The 19419-nt window shown below is 45.0% G+C and overlaps 2 protein-coding genes across 9 annotated transcripts in view; one reads left to right on the top strand and one right to left on the bottom strand.

Annotated features, from left to right (window-relative positions):
- The window catches only part of MPPE1 (metallophosphoesterase 1), a 24122-nt gene extending 7785 nt beyond the window's left edge, over positions 1-16337 (top strand). For 2 of the 5 annotated variants that reach the window (XM_030810778.1, XM_030810776.1), the window contains exons 2-10: positions 2747-3119; positions 6477-6585; positions 10614-10717; positions 11360-11434; positions 13388-13496; positions 13632-13700; positions 13792-13914; positions 14581-14721; positions 15769-16337. In XM_030810778.1, coding sequence (XP_030666638.1) covers positions 2839-3119; positions 6477-6585; positions 10614-10717; positions 11360-11434; positions 13388-13496; positions 13632-13700; positions 13792-13914; positions 14581-14721; positions 15769-15951 — 1194 coding nt within the window. In that variant the 5' untranslated portion in view covers positions 2747-2838 and the 3' untranslated portion in view covers positions 15952-16337. Of the gene's footprint in view, positions 1-2474; positions 2577-2746; positions 3120-6476; positions 6586-10613; positions 10718-11359; positions 11435-13387; positions 13497-13631; positions 13701-13791; positions 13915-14580; positions 14722-15768 lie in introns of those variants that run through there. The other 3 variants (XM_030810777.1, XM_030810779.1, XM_030810780.1) reach the window with 3 other exon arrangements.
- Positions 14712-19419, bottom strand: part of GNAL (G protein subunit alpha L) — a 208344-nt gene continuing 203636 nt past the window's right edge. For all 4 annotated transcript variants that reach the window (XM_003276680.4, XM_030810774.1, XM_030810773.1 and 1 more), the window contains one exon: positions 14712-19419. In XM_003276680.4, coding sequence (XP_003276728.1) covers positions 19273-19419 — 147 coding nt within the window. In that variant the 3' untranslated portion in view covers positions 14712-19272.

Here is a 19419-nt window from a genome sequence, read left to right as displayed (position 1 = left end):
TGGATTACAGGCTTGAGCCACTGCGCCTAGCCTAATTTTTGTATTTTTAGTAGAGACAGGGTTTCACCACGTTGGCCAGGCTGGTCTCGAACCCCTGACGTCAGGTGATCCACTCACCTCAGCCTCCCAAAGTACTGGGATTACAGGGGTGAGCCACTGTGCCCAGCCAGGAATGGGGGTTATCCTTAATTTCCCTGTGCAAATGTAGAGTTCTGAGGATGCATTTCACAGAGGTGATTTTAGACCTTGGGGAAATGAGGTGGTTCTTGACTCCATGCCTATGTGCAACATGAAGTTCCTAGATTCGTGTTAGAAAATCATCTTCCTAGAAAAGGATTTTATTTTTTTATTGGTTCAATTAGGGTCTCTGGTCAGTGTCTCCCAAAGCTCCCACCCCATAAGACTTCAGGGGCTTCTCTGACATCTGAGCTCCCTATACCCACCCTGGGAAGGTCACCGCCCTTCTCAGATGCTCATCTTGAGCGCAGTTGAAGAACCTGGAAGTAGAATGCCACCATCTATAGCCTATCTCAGGGCAGCCTTTTACCAACTTTTCTCTTCAGAGGTCTCAAAAATAGATGCTTTCTTTACAGGATGCAAAGCTCATCCAAGATTTGGGATGAATCCATACAAATTTTGAAGGTTCCCTTACAGAAGCCACTATACATAAATATCTTATAAAAGAAGGCCATCCAGAGTTCTAAGGCACATTTGCAGGGGAAAACCCATTTTTGTGAAAACATATAATCTGGTTGCAGTACTCAATATTCACATTCACAGATGGTGGCTCTGTTGCAATCACCCACAGGTTCTTCCTGCCCACTGCACAGACAAAACCATTCACTGAGACTATGGTACTCCAGTAAATAAGTAGTTTGGGCTGGGCACGGTGGCTCATGCCTGTAATCCTAGCAGTTTGGGAGGCTGAGGCGGGTGAATCACTTGAGCTCAGGAGTTCAAGACTAGCCTGGGCAGCATGGCAACACCCCATCTCTACTAAAAATACAAAAAAACAAAATCAGCTGGGCGTGGTGGCACACACCTGTAATCCCACCTACTCAGGAGGCTGAGGCATGAGAATCACTTGAACCTGGGAGGCAGAGGTTGCAGTGAGCTGACATTGTGCCACTGCACTCCAGCCTCGGTGACAGAGTGAGACTCTGTCTCAAAAAAAAAAAAAAAAAGTTTAATTAATTAACGTAAGGCTGGCCACTGAGAGATGGAATTATTACTCAAATCAGTCTCTCTGAATCTCAGAGGTTAGGGTTTTTATGGACAATTTTGTGGGCAGGGACCTAGGGAACAGGAGTTGTTGATTGGTTGGGAATGAAATCATAGGGATGTGGAAAACGGTCCTTGTGTGCTGAGTCCGCTTCTGGGTGGGGTCATAGGATCAGTTGAGCCACGAAATATGGGTCCCAGCAGGGTCAGTCAGGTAGGGTAAATCAGTTGCCCAAAAGTCTGAAAAATATGTCCAAAGACCAATCTTAGGATCTACAATAGTGATGTTATCTATAGGAGAAATTGAGGGAAGTCACAAATCCTTGTTACCTCTGGCCTCATGACTCCTGAGCAATAAGGGATTATAGAAACTACATTCAGCAGAATTCAAGTCCCTCCCCTAATCCTAATCTCGAAACCTTTCATTAGTTTTCAAAGGTGGTTTAAGCCTCAGAACAGGGAGGAGACTATTATCATCATCCTTGCTTCAAAGTTAAACTATAAACTGGCCTGGCAAAGTGGCTCATGCCTGTAATCCCAGCACTTTGGGAGGTTGAGGCAGGTGGTTCATTTGAGGTCAGGAGTTTGAGACCAGCCTGGCCAACATGGCAAAAAACCGTCTCTACTAAGAAAATATACAAAAATTAGCTGGACGTGGTGACGGGTGCCTGCAATCCCAGCTACTTGGGAGGCTGAGGCATGAGAATCACTTGAACCCAGGAGGCGGAAGTTGCAGTAAGCCCAGATCACACCACTGCACTCCAGCCTGGGTGACAGAGGGAGACCCCATTGCAAAAACAAAACAAAACAAAACAAAACAAAACAAACAAACAACCTATAAGCAAATTCCTCCCAAAGTTAGCTTGGCCTATATCCAGGAATGACCAAGGGCAGCTTGGCAGTCAGAAACAAGATGGAGTCAACTATGTCAGATTTCTGTTACTGTTAAAATTTTGCAAAGGTGGTTTCACTGTCAGATCCTGGCCTCTGGGTCCAATGTGGAATGAATTCCTTGGATCTTTGAAGCACATTGTCCGTGAATATTCACTTATTTTGTGGAAAAGCAGAGTAGAAACCTGATGAATTAACACCAAAAGCAACACATTACAGGGGGCTTGTGACCTGTTGATTTTTAAGGTCAAGGAGGGGTAGTGGGGAATCCTGGGAGTCAAATTACACTTAAATGATACTGAATTTTCCCATTATGTCTCCTACCTTGACACACATCATTCTCATGGATTCCCATTTGATGATTTCTAGAATATTAACGAAACTTTATCATCTTGGTGAGAAAAGCATTCTAATAGCTTTATTCTGGCATATGGAGGTATAGAGAGCTTGAAGCAGTTGGAGAGGTCAGTTGTTTTCCTTATTAGTAATCTGGCATATTATTATTGTAAAAGTATAAGACAATTAATTTGGAAATGTAGATAGGATTATGTAACTCATTAGTTCTTAATAGAGGGAGGTCGTGATACCTGTATTATTAGGGAACATAACGGAATTCTTTTCCTTTTCCCTGTAGGTGCCCAGCTAAGACCTGAATGCCATCACCCTACCCAGGGCTCTGCAGTTTTCTCGTGGTGAACCCTTGATGGATTTGTTGTTGCCAGAGAAATGGCGATGATCGAATTGCGGTTTGGAAGACAGAATTTTCATCCGTTAAAGAGGAAGAGTTCATTGCTGTTGAAACTCATAGCTGTTGTCTTTGCTGTGCTTCTATTTTGTGAATTTTTAATCTATTACTTAGCAATCTTTCAGTGTAATTGGCCTGAAGTGAAAACCACAGCCTCTGATGGTGAACAAGCCACACGTGAGCCTGTGCTCAAAGCCATGTTTTTGGCTGACACCCATTTGCTTGGGGAATTCCTAGGCCACTGGCTGGACAAATTACGAAGGTAAGAGGTAAAATCAGGAATCTTTCTAAAATTCTGTAGGCAAAACGGTATAGCCCTTTCCTCATAGGCAAGGCTTATGGCTTTAGGTTACTCTTAGTTATTTTCCTCTCAAAGGAGGACATTTAGGCATATTTGACTTTTCCTTGAATTTACCATTTACTGAGGATATATATACAGGGCCCCATAATTTGGGAGTCAGATCTGGGCCACATCGCTTTGTGACTTTGGACAAGTTATTAGGGCCCCTCTGAGCCCCTGCCTCCTTGTTTGTAACTAGGTTAAGACAAGAAACATCACAAGATGTGCCACGCAATGACAACAAGATGCTACACAATGCCTGGTGCCTGGGACTGGTCCCCTGGGCAGGGGAGGACACAGATTTGGGATGGTGGTCCCGTCTCACCTTCATTGCTGTGTAACTTTGAGGCTATTGGGTTTCAGCCTCCTCTAGGCAGCAGAGGAGCAGAGCAGATTTGTGGCTATCACCCTGGGGAAGGATCAGGTCCTGTCTTTCCAACCCACACCTGCCCCATTGTTTTTTTCACCAGGAAACTTTTTAAACAAATTATTTTTAGGCCGGGCACAGTGGCTCACGCCTGTAATCCCAGCACTTTGGGAGGCCAAGGCAGGTGGATCACCTGAGGTCAGGAGTTCAAGACCAGCCTGGCCAACATGGTGCAACTCCATCTCTACTAAAAAATAGAAAAATTAGCTGAGCGTGGTGGTGGGCGCCTGTAATCTCAGCTACTCCGGAGGCTGAGGCAGGAGGATCGCTTAAACCTGGGAGGCGGAGGTTGCAGTGAGCTGAGATTGCACCACTGCACTCCAGCCTGAGCAACAGAGCAAGTTTCCATCTCAAAAAATAAATAAATAAATAAAGAATAAAGAATAATGAAGGAGCAGCTATACCTTTTTACTAAGAGTTTTAACCAAAGGAGGCGTGAGCTCAAGAAGGGCTGGTGGGGGGCCTGCAGTGTCTTGGTTTTACAAATTGATCCTGATTGATGTCTGGTCTCTCCAAGTAGCCTTCTGTGCCTTCTTCCTGCCGCTGTTTCTAGATTTTTACTTTCTATGGTGAATAACATTAAATCAAGAGAAACTGAGAAGCTGGGTGCAGTGCTTCACGCCTGTAATCCCAGCACTTTAGGAGGTGGAGGTGAAGAACTGCTTGAGGCCAGGAATTTGAGACCAGCCTGGGCAACATGGCAAGACCTCATTTCTACAAAAAAACAATGAACAAAACCCAAAAATAGCTAATTTTTGCTATTTATGCCCACTCGTAGTCCTAGTTACTCAGGAGGCTGAGGCAGGAGGATCGCCTGAGCTATTTTGAGCACCAGAATTTGAGCCTCCAGTGAGCTATGATCATGGCATTGCAGTCCAGCTTGGGCGACAGAGGAAGAGCCTGTCTCTAAAAAAAAAAGTAAAATAAAATAAGAAAAACGGAGAAATGTATTTTGAGAGAGATCTTGGGTAAAAAGCCTTTCACGGGTGATGTGTACCATTCAGTTCACTTGGGATCTAAAAATCTTCCTCTGACCAGAAATTACATTGACTGATTAAAATGGGGTCTAGCTCTGTTGCCCAGGCTGGAGGGCAGTAGCAGGATCATAGCTAACTGCAGCCTCCCAAGTAGCTAGGACAACAGGCTTGTGCCACTACACCCAGCTAATTTTTACTTTTTTGTAGAGATGGAGTTTTGCTGTGTTGCCCATGCTGGTTTTGAACTCCTGGCCTCAAGTGATCCTCCCCTCCTTGGCCTCCCAAAGCATTGAAATTACAGGTGTGAGTCACTGCACCCAGCCTACTTTCCCCTATTTATATATCCCAGGACATAGCATTTCCCTTTTGTAGAGGAGGAGCAGCCAGGAAAATGCCTTAAAAAGGAGGAAAGGTTTGGATTCCTTAGGAAATTAACATAGGCTGGATTTGGTTAGGTTGAAGATGGGGAGGGCTGAGCAAGCACTGACATTTTTGAGCACCTGCTGTGTGCCTGTGCCATGCTTTACAAATGCTGTCTTATTTAACCCTGTAACTATCCTGTGCAAGTAGGCTTTAAAATCTCCATTTACCGGCTGGGTGCAGTGGCTCACGCCTGTAATCCCAGCACTTTGGAAGGCTGAGGCGGGTGGATCACCAGAGGTCAGGAGTTCGAGACCAGCCTGACCAACATGGAGAAACCCCATCTCTACTAAATATACAAAATTAGCTGGGTGTGGTGGCACATGCCTGTAATCCCAGCTACTTGGGAGGCTGAGGCGGGAGAATCACTTGAAATGGGGAGGCGGAGGTCACAGTGAGCCGAGATCACACCATTGCACTCCAGCCTGGGCCACAAGAGTGAAACTCTATCTCAAAAAATAAACAAAATAAAATAAAATAAAATAAGATCGCCATTTACCAATGGAGACACTGGGAATCAGAATAGGCAATATTTTCAAAGCCACACAGCTTTTCAATGGATTGAGCTGGGATGTTAATCCATCGTCTGTCAGATTGCAGATCCCAGGCTCTTCTTTTTTGAGATGGAGTCTCACTCTGTCACCCAGGCTGGAGTGAGTGCAGTGGCATGATCTCAGCTCACTGCAACCTCTGCCTCCTGGGTTCAAGCAATTCTCCTGCCTCAGCCTCCCAAGTAGCTGGTACCACAGGCATGCCATCATGCACGGCTGATTTTTTGTATTTTTAGTAGAGACAGGGTTTCATGATATTGGCCAGGTTGGTCTTGAACTCCTGACCTCATGATCTGCCCACCTCAGCCTCCCAAAGTGCTGGGATTACAGGCATGAGCCACCACACCCAGCCTCCAGGCTCTTTTCATTTGCTTGTCTTACCTCTGGGAGGATTACTTGCATGTGTGAAATCTCCAGGATTTCCTGTTTTGATATTGGCTAGCCTATTTCTCTCGTCATCTCCCCTCCAACTTGGAAGCAAAGAAGGAAGTTGAAGTCCCCTCAAGAAGAAGCTAAAATTAAGCTAGATACAATAATCTCCTCTGTGTGGTACAAAATCAGTCTACACTGAGCATCTCTGGAAGCTGCATTAGGCTCTCTCAGGTCCCAGTTGCTGTCTTGACCGAGTGATGGCTGCAGGGTGCAGAGTGGGGCCTGTTCCTGCGCACCACAGTGTCTGGGGTGTGTGGAAGGGATGGCCGGACTCTTCTCTGATACTTAATTCCCCACCTTTAATCAGATATGGACTCTTTGGCCCTTCAAGCCAGGGATGGGAATGCAAGAGTGGGGCTCTGGAAGAAGGAGAGTGGAACCATTTAGTTTGCTGTTTAAATGGTGCATAATACAGAAGTAGCCTCCACCCAGGAAAGAGACTGATGCCTTACTTTTTCCTATTGGCGTCAAGGGAATGGCAGATGGAGAGAGCCTTCCAGACAGCTCTGTGGCTGCTGCAGCCGGAAGTCGTCTTCATCCTGGGGGATATCTTTGATGAAGGGAAGTGGAGCACCCCTGAGGTAGGACTCTGTGTTCCAGGTGCCCTCATCCTGCTTTGAGGTCCAGCACAAGTATCCCAGAGAATCCACGAAGCAATGTCAGCTTGAGTTGGAAATTTTATGGAAGTTGTACTTAACTACTGATATTAAAAATGCATAGGCTATTTGGAAGATGATTAGAATTCATAGGCTATCTAAGATTATTAGTACAACTCAATCTTGAGTTAGGTTGGCTAATCATAAACATTTGTCTATGTAGGAAATATGTCGATTAGCCAGATATCATTTAGTTGGAATACGCTGTTTTGTGAACCTCTTGGGAAAGGGAGAAACGGGCAAGATAGATGTTATTTCAGTTGTCACCAAAATTGCAAAATACGTATTGAAATGTACATTTAATTTCACACTCTTATTGAACCACGATATTATGAGAATTGTGCTACAAAAGAGACTTGCTATTCTTCTCTGATTTTCTTTCTTCTGAGTGAGAGATGCAGAAGGAGCCCTGGGGACTTGATGTGAGGATCCTCTGCTTTCAGAGGGGGCCGAGACCCCTGCCTGGGTATTGGGGTAATGTAACACTTTCCACAAACCAAAGAGAAAAGCTGTTCTCACCTTAGTTGTCACAATGTTTTGCTTATTACATCCTTGGAACAAAACGAATGAAGACATGAGCTGTTCTTGCTGCTTAAAAATGTTCAGTCACTCATGGTTTTTGGAAAATCTTTAATTTGGGGTATAGTTTAAAAAACTTCATGACATGCCTGTAGTACCAGCACTTTGGAAGCCCAAGGCAGGAGGATTTTTTTTTTTTTTTTGAGATGGAGTTTCACTCGTTGCCCAGGCTGGAGTGCAATGGCGCAATCTCAGCTCACCGCAACCTCTGCCTCCCAGGTTCAAGCGATTGTCCTGCCTCAGCCTCCTGTGTGCTAGGATTACAGGCATGTGTCACCACGCCCAGCTAATTTTGTATTTTTAGTAGGGACGTGGTTTCTCCATGTTGGTCAGGCTGGTCTCAAACTCCTGACCTCAGGTGATCCGCCCACCTCGGCCTCCCAATGTGCTAGGATTACAGGCATGAGCCACTGTGCCTGCCCTTTATTTTTATTTTTCTTTTTTTTTTTTGGTGCTGTGGGGGATGGAGTCTCACTCTGTCACCCAGGCTGCAGTGTAGTGGTGTGATTTTGGCTCACTGCAACCTCCGCCTCCTGGGTTCAAGCGATTCTCCCTCGTCAACCTCTTGAGTAGCTGGGATTACAGGCACGCACCACCATGCCCGGCTAATTTTTTGTATTTTAGTAGAGATGGGGTTTCACCGTGTTGCCCAGGCGGGTCTTGAACTCCTGAGCTCAAGCAATCTGCCCACCTTGGCCTCCCAAAGTGCCGGGATTATAGGCGTGAGCCACCGCGCCAGACCTACTCCAAGGCAGGAGGATCATTTGAGCCCAGGAATTCAAAACCAGCTTGGGCAACTTAGTGAGACCCTGTTTCTACAAAAAATACAAAAATTAGCCAGGCGTGGTGGTGCACGCCTATAGTCTAAGCTACTCAGGAGGCTGAAGTGGGAGGATCGCTTGAGCCTGGGAGGTCAAGGCCACAGTCAGCTGTGCACCACTGCATTCCAGCCTGGGTGATAGAGTGAGACCCTGGGTGATAGAGTGAGACCCTGGGTGATAGAGTGAGACCCTGTCTCAAAAAATAAAGATAAAAATCAAGGAAGACAAACAACCAAACCAAAAACAAAACAAAACAAAAAACCCCACAACAAAAATCCAAAAAACCTTACTGGCATTTCCTAGGACAATTCAATAGCTGCACAAGAGAAGTCTTGTTTCAGAGTTGATAGGAACCACTGTTTACAGAGTTGCAATGTTTGTTATCATCTAGGCTATAATTAAATGTGAGATAGTGGAAATGTTATATGTAAAAACAACTAGTTACAAAATGAGGTTGGATAGATATGTTGCTTTTCCAAATTAAGGGCAACGTTTTATGTTTTTCTATGTCTCTTATTCTGATTTTATGTTACTCTAACTTTATATTTTTTTATTTTTTTGAGCTGGTGTCTGGCTCTGTCACCAAGGCTGGAGTGCAGTGGCGTGATCTCAGCTTATTGCAACCTCTGCCTAGCTTACTACAACCTCTGCCTCCCTGGTTCAAGTGATTCTCCTGCCTCAGCCTCCTCGAGTAGTTGGGATTACAGGCACGTGCCACCACACTCAGCTAATTTTTGTATTTTTAGTAGAGACAGGTTTCATCATGTTGGCCAGGCTGGTCTCAAACTGCTGACCTCAAGTGATCCACCTGCTTCAGCCTCCCAAAGTGCTGGGATTACAGGCGTGAGCCACTGCGCCCAGCCATCTAACTTTAAATGTTATTTGTTAAAGTGGAATCTTTGTAAATGTATTCAAGGACTCTATCCAGCATATTTCCTTAGGTTTTGCCAGATTTACAACATTTAGGATAAAGTTGGTTACTATCTAGAATAGAGGTTTTTTTGTTTTTTTCCCTACCCTAGGGTGTTTGTACAATTGATATTTTTAGCTTTATAAAAATAAGAACTACACTAACATAACTCTGAAGTTTTAATAGTTAAAGCAAGTATCAGAATAATTTTGAAATATTTGTTACAATAAGTATTTTTTGTCTTTCTTTCTTGATTTCGTTAGTTCTTGTTTCCACAGTTGTAGCCATAGGGGAATGCCACTTTTAAAGATGTTCTCATCGTTGTCTTAGTTGAGATACATGAAGAACTTACTGGACATTTTGTCAGAGCCTGTTCTTATAGCATGCCCAGATCTGAAGCATTTCTCCACCAGGGTCTATGAATGGTCTTCAGGGGATCTTGAAATAATAGATGTATGAACCAAATATTTTTTGGGATTGCCAGTTATTGTTTTAAGATGGGAGAGGATACTATTTAAAAATTTGGCATCAGGCTGAGCTTGGTGGCTCATGCCTGTAATCCTAGCACTTTGGGAGGCTGAGGCAGGTGGATCACTTGAGGTCAGGAGTTCGAGACCAGCCTGGCCAACATGGTGAAACCCTGTGTCTACTAAAAATACAAAAATTAGCTGGGCGTGGTGGCGCACGCCTGTAGTCCCAGCTACTCAGGAGGCTGAGGCAGGAGAATCACTTGAACCCGGGAGGCGGAGATTGCAGTGAGCCGAGATCATGGCCACTGCATTCCATCTTGGGTGACAGAGTGAGACCCTGTCTCAAAAAAATAACAAAATAAAACAAAAACTTGGCATCAAATTAAATAACAGTAAGTATTAATTGTAGTCTTAAAAAAAGATGTATTATGGCCAAGTGCGGTGGCTCATGCCTGTAATCCCAGCACTTTGGGAGGCCGAGGCGGGTGGATCATGAGGTCAGGAAATCGCGACCATCCTGGCTAACATGGTGAAACTCCGTCTCTACTACAAATACAAAAAATTAGCCGGGTGCGGCGGTGGGCGCTTGTAGTCCCAGCTACTCGGGAGGCTGAGGCAGGAGAATGGCGTGAACCCCGGAGGCGGAGCTTGCAATGAGCCGAGATCGTGCCACTGCACTCCAGCCTGGGCAACAGAGCGAGACTCCATCTCAAAAAAAAGATCTACATCATCTTTATGGGCATCTGATTTGAACAGGGGAATTCATTCACTTCTCACATTAAAATAGGGATCATTGGCTGGGCGCATTGGCTCATACCTGTAATCCCAGCACTTTGGGAGGCTGAGGTGGGCGGATCACGAGGTCAGGAGATCGAGACAATCCTGGCTAACATGGTGAAACCCTGTCTCTACTAAAAATACACACACACACACAAAAAGTTAGCCGGGCATGGTGGCATGTGCCTGTAATCCCAGCTACTCCAGAGGCTGAGGCAGGAGAATCGCTTGAATGCGGGAGATGGAGGTTGCAGTGAGCAGAGATCACACCACTGCACTTCAGCCTGGAGACAGAGCCAGACTCGTCTCAAAAAAAACAAAATAGGGATCATGTTTTTTTTGGCCACAGGGCAGAGATGGTTCTCTGGCTCCCAGCAGTGATTTTTTTTCCCTCAGGCATGGGCGGATGATGTGGAGCGGTTTCAGAAAATGTTCAGACACCCAAGTCATGTACAGCTGAAGGTAGTTGCTGGAAACCATGACATTGGCTTCCATTATGAGTAAGTAGTTCATGAAAGCCCTGCACCCTGAGAGCTCTTGTTAACTGGAATTCTAAATCTGTTGGAATTCAGGTGAAGCCCTATTTGTGCTGTCTTGAAATTTGTTTTCTTCAAAAGATGTAAGCTCTGGGATGTTAAACTCTTGAAGGGGTTTTTACTTGGTGCATAGTACACCCTCAACAAATATCTGTGGAATGAATGAATTGTGTGTGCCCTTAGGAAACATCTAACTTGAAATGTACATTTAATGGCCAATTATTGTCTTTGGGAATGAAAAAACAAGATCATTTAGACTTTCATAGCTAACATTTATATAGTGCTCTAGTGCTTATAATGTGCCATCTGTTTCAAGTACTTTACTTCCATATATTAACACATTAATCATTACCATGGTCCTGTTGTTTTAGCTGTGGTACCAATGTGGAATCTGAGGCCCTGGGCAGCTGAGTAACTTGCCCCAGGCTTCATAGTAAGTAGTGGAACTAAAATTTGAGCTTTGATATCCTGGGGCCAGGTGGAGCCCTTAACTAATAATGCTAGTCTGAAACTCAAGTCTTGAAAGTTATTTTGTGTTCATGATAACTCTAGGAGTTTCTAAAATGGCTTGTCCTGAAAAATGTTTCTTCTTACAATTGAATATAGGATGAACACATACAAAGTAGAACGCTTTGAGAAAGTGTTCAGCTCTGAAAGACTGTTTTCTTGGAAAGGCATTAAGTGAGTATTATTTGTAAATTCTTCCAAGACCTTTAGTCCTTGGAAACTTCATTTTTTAAAGGTGCCTGCCATACTGGGATCTATCATCTACCTGTGTTCTGTTTAGCCTGGTTTATGATCTTTAAACAGCAGTGCCTTAGGCTGTCCTTGCTGGTGCTCACAATGGGAGCCAATAGATGGGAAACCTCAAACCACCCTGGTTTTCCTTGACAACCCCACAATGAATCGGTCAGTTTATGACTCTGCCCAGCCACTGTGGGAATGATATCTTTCTGTCTGCACTGTCTGGGTGGTACAAATTTCATCAGCCCACTTTGTAAAAGAGTCTTTTTTTATTTGATCAAAATGTACTGATTTCACTTGACAAAGACTGTTCTCGTAGTTATGATGTCATGGGATTTGGTGGCAAGTGTGTCACAGTTCCTCTGTAGCTCTGTGCTACCCATCTCCATTGGCCTGGGCTTTTAGACCAGAGCACCCTGACCCTTAGCCTGACCGTGAGCAGCTCCCGCTCTGCGAGGCCACCTCAGTGCCCATCTCTAGATCTTTTCTGGGCTGTGTATGCGGCTGCAGCACAGTGGACAGGAGTCCATACTCTATACTGATTATAGACGAGGTGGAGAGAAAACAGGTGGGAGTGGTGGGAGTGGAAGCCTTTTCTCTTTTTTTTTTTTTTTTTTTTTGAGACGGAGTCTCGCTCTGTCGCCCAGGCTGGAGTGCAGTGACGCAATCTCGGCTCACTGCAAGCTCCACCTCCCGGGTTCACGCCATTCTCCTGCCTCAGCCTCTCCGAGTAGCTGGGACTACAGGCGCCCGCCACCACGCCCAGCTAATTTTTTTTTTTGTATTTTTAGTAGAGACGGGTTTCATCGTGGTCTCGATCTCCTGACCTCGTGATCCGCCCACCTCGGCCTCCCAAAGTGCTGGGATTACAAGCGTGAGCCACCGCGCCCGGCCGAAGCCTTTTCTCTTTTAATCTTGTCCTTCCTGTGGGTGCCCAGCACTCTGTTGACCTTGGACACAGCAGGTCTGCAGGTGAGGTCATATCTGTCCAGTGGCTTCACCACCAATGCTCACCTTTCCCTCTGACAGGAGGGCAGAGTCTAGTAGGTGGTTTTCTCTGCTGACTCATAATAGAAACATAATACAGTTTGAATTATTTCCCTCTAAGTGTGTTTAAGACACTTTAAATGGCTTATCATACTGCTGATCACTTGATAACTCCACCCCTTATCTCTAAAACGAGTTAAATTTCAAGCAGTCTTTACTGACAAGTACTTTCATCATTCCAAGATGGTATGCATGTAGGAAATAAAAGCGTATTTAGTGGGAGTCTTTTAAAAAAATGTGGCTGCTGAGTCTAACCACAATGGACTTTGTTATTACCCTAGTTTGGGATTATCCATACCCAGTTAGCTCTAACTGGCACCCTACCGTCTGCCTTACTTGCTGTGTGTGTCTGTATGTCACTGATGCACTCTGTGCTTCCCTCTACCTCTTAGTCACAATATCTGACACGTACTGAGTACTTTCTAGTGGCAGGCTGTGTTCTAAACACCTGCCATGTTATTTCATTGAATCCTCACAACCAGCTGATGGGGTGGGCATAGGGTTCTCAGCCCCCTGCACAGAAGAGGCACTGTAACAGATGAGGTTCTGGTTAGAGGATGAGCTTAGACATAGTCTAACTGCAGAGCTTCTGTAATCTGGGATTTCTCACAAGTTTAGGGTCAAAAACCCTTCGATCGTGTCTTAGACAGAACTCCCAATAATGCTAGTTTTTGTTAATATTGACTCATATTTAAAAAGACACCAAATTATTCTGGGTGGGATTGAAAGCGCTCTGGGCTTGTTTCTTTGCACTGGATGCTTAGCTTTCTTTTCATGGGAACAGTGGGGAAAAGAAAGCACTGGTACCCCCAGCGGCCTCACCTGCGTTTCCCTCCGCCTCAGCTTCGTGATGGTCAACAGCGTGGCGCTGAACGGGGACGGCTGTGGCATCTGCTCTGAAACAGAAGCAGAGCTCATTGAAGTTTCTCACAGACTGAACTGCTCCCGAGAGGTAGGAGAGCATCTGAATGCCACAGGTGCCTTCTGTCCCGTGTTGCTCTGCTTTGGTTGCTCACTCAGCCCCCTAGCTCTTCTTGCCCTTTGATGAGGGTCAGGTGTGCGGATTAATGGCCTGACTTGTACCCAGCAGGCACGTGGCTCCAGCCGGTGTGGACCTGGGCCTCCACTGCCCATGTCTGCCCCCGTCCTCCTGCAGGTGAGCTGGGGGAGGAAGGGGCTCATGGCAGACAGCAGGCAGCCAGTGGTTTCACGATAGCCGCCTGAACTCCTCTCTCCACCCCGGACAGCATTATCCTCTGTATCGGAGAAGTGATGCTAACTGTTCTGGGGAAGACGCTGCTCCTCCAGAGGAAAGGGACATCCCATTTAAGGAGAACTATGACGTGCTTTCACGGGAGGCATCACAAAAGGTTTGCCAGGGCGTCGTGATGCTAATTCATGTCGCAGTGTGACTCTCATCACCTTGCATGTCAACAAGCAGAGCGCCCAGGCTAGAGCAGGTGTTTGCTGAAACGTTGATGACTTAGTTATCACCTGGGGACAGGGGTGGAGGCCTGGCTTTCACAGTATCTCAGATTTTCATTTAATCGCTTTCTTTTTTTTTTTTTTCCAGTAAACCTACTTCTGTTTCCTACCCTCAAGTCAATAATAGTCTCAGCTATTCTTTGTATTCAGAGTTTTTCACCAACTTAAATGTATTTAGAAATGTGAATGGAACTGAAGAGTCAAATTTTTAGGGACTTAATTAAAATTGAAATGCATTTTCTTATATAGATTTATATAATACATATTACATTATATATAATATATAGGAAATATTTATAAGATAAATGAATAAAATATTTATAAAGATAAAATACCATAAAAAGTATATAAAATCTGGGATGAGAACAGTAGACTCAAAGGGGCTGACCTTACCTTTGATTTCGTATAAATAAACCAAAGGATTTTTAAGGAAAAAAATAAACCAGTCCTTCAAAATAACGATTTAGTATTTAATTGAGTCTGCTGAGCGGTGAGAGCCTGGTTGAGGATGAGCTAACAGCCTGCTTTGCTGTCTTCTTGGCCGCTGTCAGCTGCTGTGGTGGCTCCAGCCACGCCTGGTTCTCAGTGGCCACACGCACAGCGCCTGCGAGGTGCACCACGGGGGCCGAGTACCCGAGCTCAGCGTCCCATCTTTCAGTTGGAGGAACAGAAACAACCCCAGTTTCATCATGGTAACGTGAAAGTTTATTTTTGTCTGAAAGCTTTCATAAGCATTTAAATCAACACAGTAATCAACTATTTAATTGCTGCAATCTGTAAAAATTTACAAAAGCCACACACAAATTTCCCTCCCTCTACACATAGTTCCATACACTGCCCCTTGCCAAACACCCTTCCAGGAACCAATCAGCATGACATTCCTGGGCAGTTAATGTGAGAAGCGAGGGCAGGGCACCGTCCAGGTGGACTTTATCCTTCAGGGAGGGCCGTGTCCTCTCCTCTTACACTCTGTGTGTGTTTAATTTTCTAAAGAAACAACCATTTATTCATTAGCTATACTCAGCCATCTTCTCTTATTTTCTAAACATGCCCATTTGACCTGGCAGAGAACGCTACAGCCTTTGCAGGTTGATAAAAGATGTTTCACTTAATGACCACTGGGCGTTTTAACTCCTTTCAACCATGGGCTCCTGCATCCAGCTCATGACGCTGGTACGACAGGTTCTTTTACTTCATAAAAAAGTGGAGGAAACCCTAACATTTTCAAATTCAAAGTAAATGAAAACATTTGCCACTGTCGTTCCACATAAAAGTATCTGCAAAGAAAAGCCCACGGAGACGACCTGGACAAACGTATTTCTAGGGAACAGATACTTAGTTGAGCATCAAGGGGCAGGAAGACACCCTTCCCTCCTTGTTCCTTGCTGACCGATGACCCTGGAACTCCACGGTGCCTCTCTGAATCTCTGTTATGGATCCCCCCACTATTTGATGGGAACCCAGTGGGCCAGGGGCCAGTTTTGACAGGTCAGTGTCCCAGACATTTTCCACCCAGGCACACTTGGGCCTTACTTGTCTCTCCTGCCGGAGCCTGGACTGGGCAGGGGTGAGCTGTGCAGGGGTAAGGCTGGGCCCCCTAGGTCTCAGGTGAGGAGGGCCCCTTCCCTGCCTCACCTGAGGGGGACCCGAGAAGGCAGTCTTCTCTCTGCTGTTTCTAAGACTGTGGTGTTCAGCCTGTGCCTGGTGCTCTCAGCATAACTTTCCCTTCTCCTTTCCAGGGTAGCATCACGCCCACAGACTACACCCTCTCCAAGTGCTACCTCCCACGTGAGGACGTGGTTTTGATCATCTACTGTGGAGTGGTGGGCTTCCTTGTGGTCCTCACACTCACTCACTTTGGGCTTTTAGCCTCACCTTTTCTTTCTGGTTTGAACTTGCTCAGAAAGCGTAAGATAAGATGAAGAGCAGGCGCCATTATAAATATCAAAGCCCAAGAAACGGAACTTTGGGCAGAGATCATGTTAGAATCAAGTGGATGATAAGACCAATTACAGGCCGTCTCTCTGCACAGCACAGAAATTCTCAATCACTGACATGAGTAACTGCAAAATAAATAGTTGATTGTACTGTTCTCATGCTATAAAAGTGGACAGGTACTCTACAACAAATCTGTTTTCTCATTTTTATCAAATATATGTATCATCAAAGGTTGCATCTGTACAGTATGTAAATGCTATTAATGTCATCACTCACATGCACAACAGTCCTTGTTCCCCCAGGAAGGGCCTGGTGGCCCCAGCACACACTTGGGATTATGTGTATACATAAGTATTGGGCTGTTTCCCTCTTCCTGTGAAGTGGTTCTCAAATTCCTATGTACTGTAAAGCTGTACCCTTAAAAGTACAGATGTGGCAGGGCACAGTGGCTCACACCTGTAATCCCAGCACTTTGGGAGGCTGAGGCGGGTGGATCACTAGAGGTCAGGAGTTCAAGACCAGCCTGGCCAACGTGGTGAAACCTCATCTCCACTAGAAATACAAAAATTAGCCAAGCATGGTGGCAAGTGCCTATAATCCCAGCTACTTGGGAGGCTGAGGCAGGAGAATCCCTTGAACCCGGGAGGCGGAGGTTGCAGTGAGCCAAGATCGTGCCACTGCACTCCAGCCTGGGCAACGAAGTGAGACTCCGTCTCAAAAAATACATTTAAAAAAAAAGTACAGATGTGATGTGCAGAACATATTGTTTTCGTAGATTTTTATACTTGATCAATTAATGGAATCAGATTTTTAGATAAGTGTAATTTTCTCTATAGGAGACCAAGTTGTTACATCTGTTAATGCCTGTCAGTGATCAAAAGAAACTTAAAAAGTGGAATGGGATATGGCTTTTGGCACCTGAAAATAAATGCTTTAATAATTGTAAGCCAGATAAAAGTTATTATTTTTGTTTTTTTTTCTCAACAGTCTGGCTGTCGTTTGAATTAAACTCTTAAAGAGGATGTTGAGTTAGAGGGTAATTGTTGAGTGATGATGCATGCAACAACATACTTCCCTTTCTTGCTGGGGGTGTAGCTTTTCAGTTTTCTTGTTTTACTTTGACAGTGCAAGGGGAACTGAAAATAATTTCCATTGTATTTATCTTAGTTCAACTGAGGGTTTATGAGACAGTGGATGGGAGGGGCAGGAAGACGGTGATGAGATAAAATATGTGTGTGTTGCACTGACTGTCTGTAAAGTTGTCATCCTTTCTTCATGAAAAAGTAGCATTTAAATCTGGATGAGTTTATAAAGGATTACAAAATGCTGACTTATAGAGTAAACTTTAAAATATTAAAGACTAAAGACTAAAAGAAGAGTAATGAAGTAATGTAGGCTGTCACTTCTCTAGATTTGTATTGTTGAAAATTTAACTTTGGACATCTTTACAAATTATTTTAGACCTACAAAAACTACCCTCAACTCTGTGGCTACAGATAGAATATGAAGCGTCATTGCTACAACAATTCTTACTTTCTAGATATTGTCGGCGTGTCATAATGTTTGAGGCTGTATTTGTAAATCTTGCAAGTGTGAGAAAGAGCCACATCTTTTGACTTTATACTTCAGATTAAGGTTTTGTAATGTTTCTTCTTCAAAAGGCAAGTGAGGCTGTCATCCTTATTCTCCTAGGCCAGACACAAACACTGACACGTCAAGGTTTTTTGTGGTTTTTTTTTTGGCCTGAGTCTCACTTTGATGCCCAGGCTGGAGTGCAATGGTGCGACCTCGGCTCACTGCAATCTCCACTTCCCAGGTTCAAGCGATTCTCCTGCCTCAGCCTCCCGAGTAGCTGAGATTACAGGCGCCCGCCACCACGGCTGGCTAATTTTTGTATTTTTAGTAGAGACTGGGTTTCACATGTTAGCCAGGATGGTCTTGATCTCCTGACCTTGTGATCTGCCTGCCTCGGCCTCCCAAAGTGCTGGGATTACAGGCGTGAGCCACCGCGCCTGGCCACATTTTGTTTTTCACTTACTGTTTGCTTACTTGTATGATGTAGCCTGTGTCCAAAGTTTTGACTAAGGGAATGATGGACCTGTTCCCACTTAGGGAACTTGAAGAAGTGTTTCATTAGCAGACTAGGAAACATTGTCTAGAGAGAGAGAAAAAAATCCCTGGTTCCCTGAAAAGATTAGATTGCAATTTGTACCCCTGAATTGAGTTCAGGTTTTTACAGCTCAGAGAAGTAAGAGCAGGTGGTTGCAGCTCGGAGAAGTAAGAGCAGGTTGATGTTGGTACGACATTGTCGGTAGAATGTGGATGATTAACGTGTATAACTTACAATTTTTTAAATCAGGGAGTATTTTATAAAGTGCCAACCTGATAAAATATCCTAAATTCTACAGCTACCATTCATTCCTTTTTTCAGAGTAAGCAGCAGGTAATGTTGACATTGAGCTCTTCGGCACAATACAAACACATTTCATGTACAGGTATAGATAGCCATGGTGAAGGCACAACGATCTACAAGGATTTTTCTTTAGTAGTTATACAAAAGAATATTACATTTTGTGGTCTGTACAGTATAATAAACCAGCAATAGGGACAACAACAAAGAGAATCTAAGAAAGAAGACTACGCCTAAGTATAGGGAAAGTCTAGAGAATCATTTTTAGACAGGACACATTTTGCAGTAGTGAATGTGGTAGGTTTTCTGCCTAAATGTAAGAGGCTCAAAGTAGCTCTAATTCAAATGCCTGAGGCCAGCAGCGACTCCGAATGTGACTGTAAAAGGGTTTCTGGTCACTCTGTCGCTTGGGGTCGACTCTAAGTCTTGGGCTAAGGCCAATGGGAAGGGACCATCGCTCGTCAGCCTGCAGCTTCATAAAGGAATAATCAGAGAGGGCCGCGGCTCAGGGCACTGCACGAACGCTCTTGCAGTCACGGTTGACAACATGGAAAAAAAAGCAAACTGCGTTTTCTCCCCATCTACCAAGTTCTCCTCGATGAATCAATAAAGGGAGAATGAATAATGGGGCTCCCACCTGGACAGATTCTGCTGCAGTGTCAGCAATGAGAGTCGGTGGTTTGGGGGTGGGACGCTGTGGGAGGCTGTACTCAATGACAACAGAAGCTACACAACCAAACCTGAGGGGACAGAGGTAGCCAGAGGCTTGGTGGTCGACACAGAACGGGACAGATGGCAGCAAGATGAAACTAGAGACTCTGCCTCCTACCATGGCATGGGGCTGGCAGTCAGGCAGTCCGGGGCGCCGCTCCGTCGCAGGGTGGCGGCAGCATCCTCACAAGAGCTCATACTGCTTGAGGTGCATCCGCTGGATGATGTCGCGGCAGTCGTTGAACACCCTGCGGATGTTCTCCGTGTCCACGGCGCAGGTGAAGTGCGGGTAGCAGTAATGTTTGCCGTCACCAGTGGCCGTGCTGATCCT

This window comes from Nomascus leucogenys, chromosome 4, assembly GCF_006542625.1.
Source record: "Nomascus leucogenys isolate Asia chromosome 4, Asia_NLE_v1, whole genome shotgun sequence".
NCBI classification, from domain to species: domain Eukaryota; kingdom Metazoa; phylum Chordata; class Mammalia; order Primates; family Hylobatidae; genus Nomascus; species Nomascus leucogenys.
The sequence above is the reverse complement of the archived record's forward strand: the minus strand, read 5'-3'. Positions and strand labels throughout refer to the sequence as shown.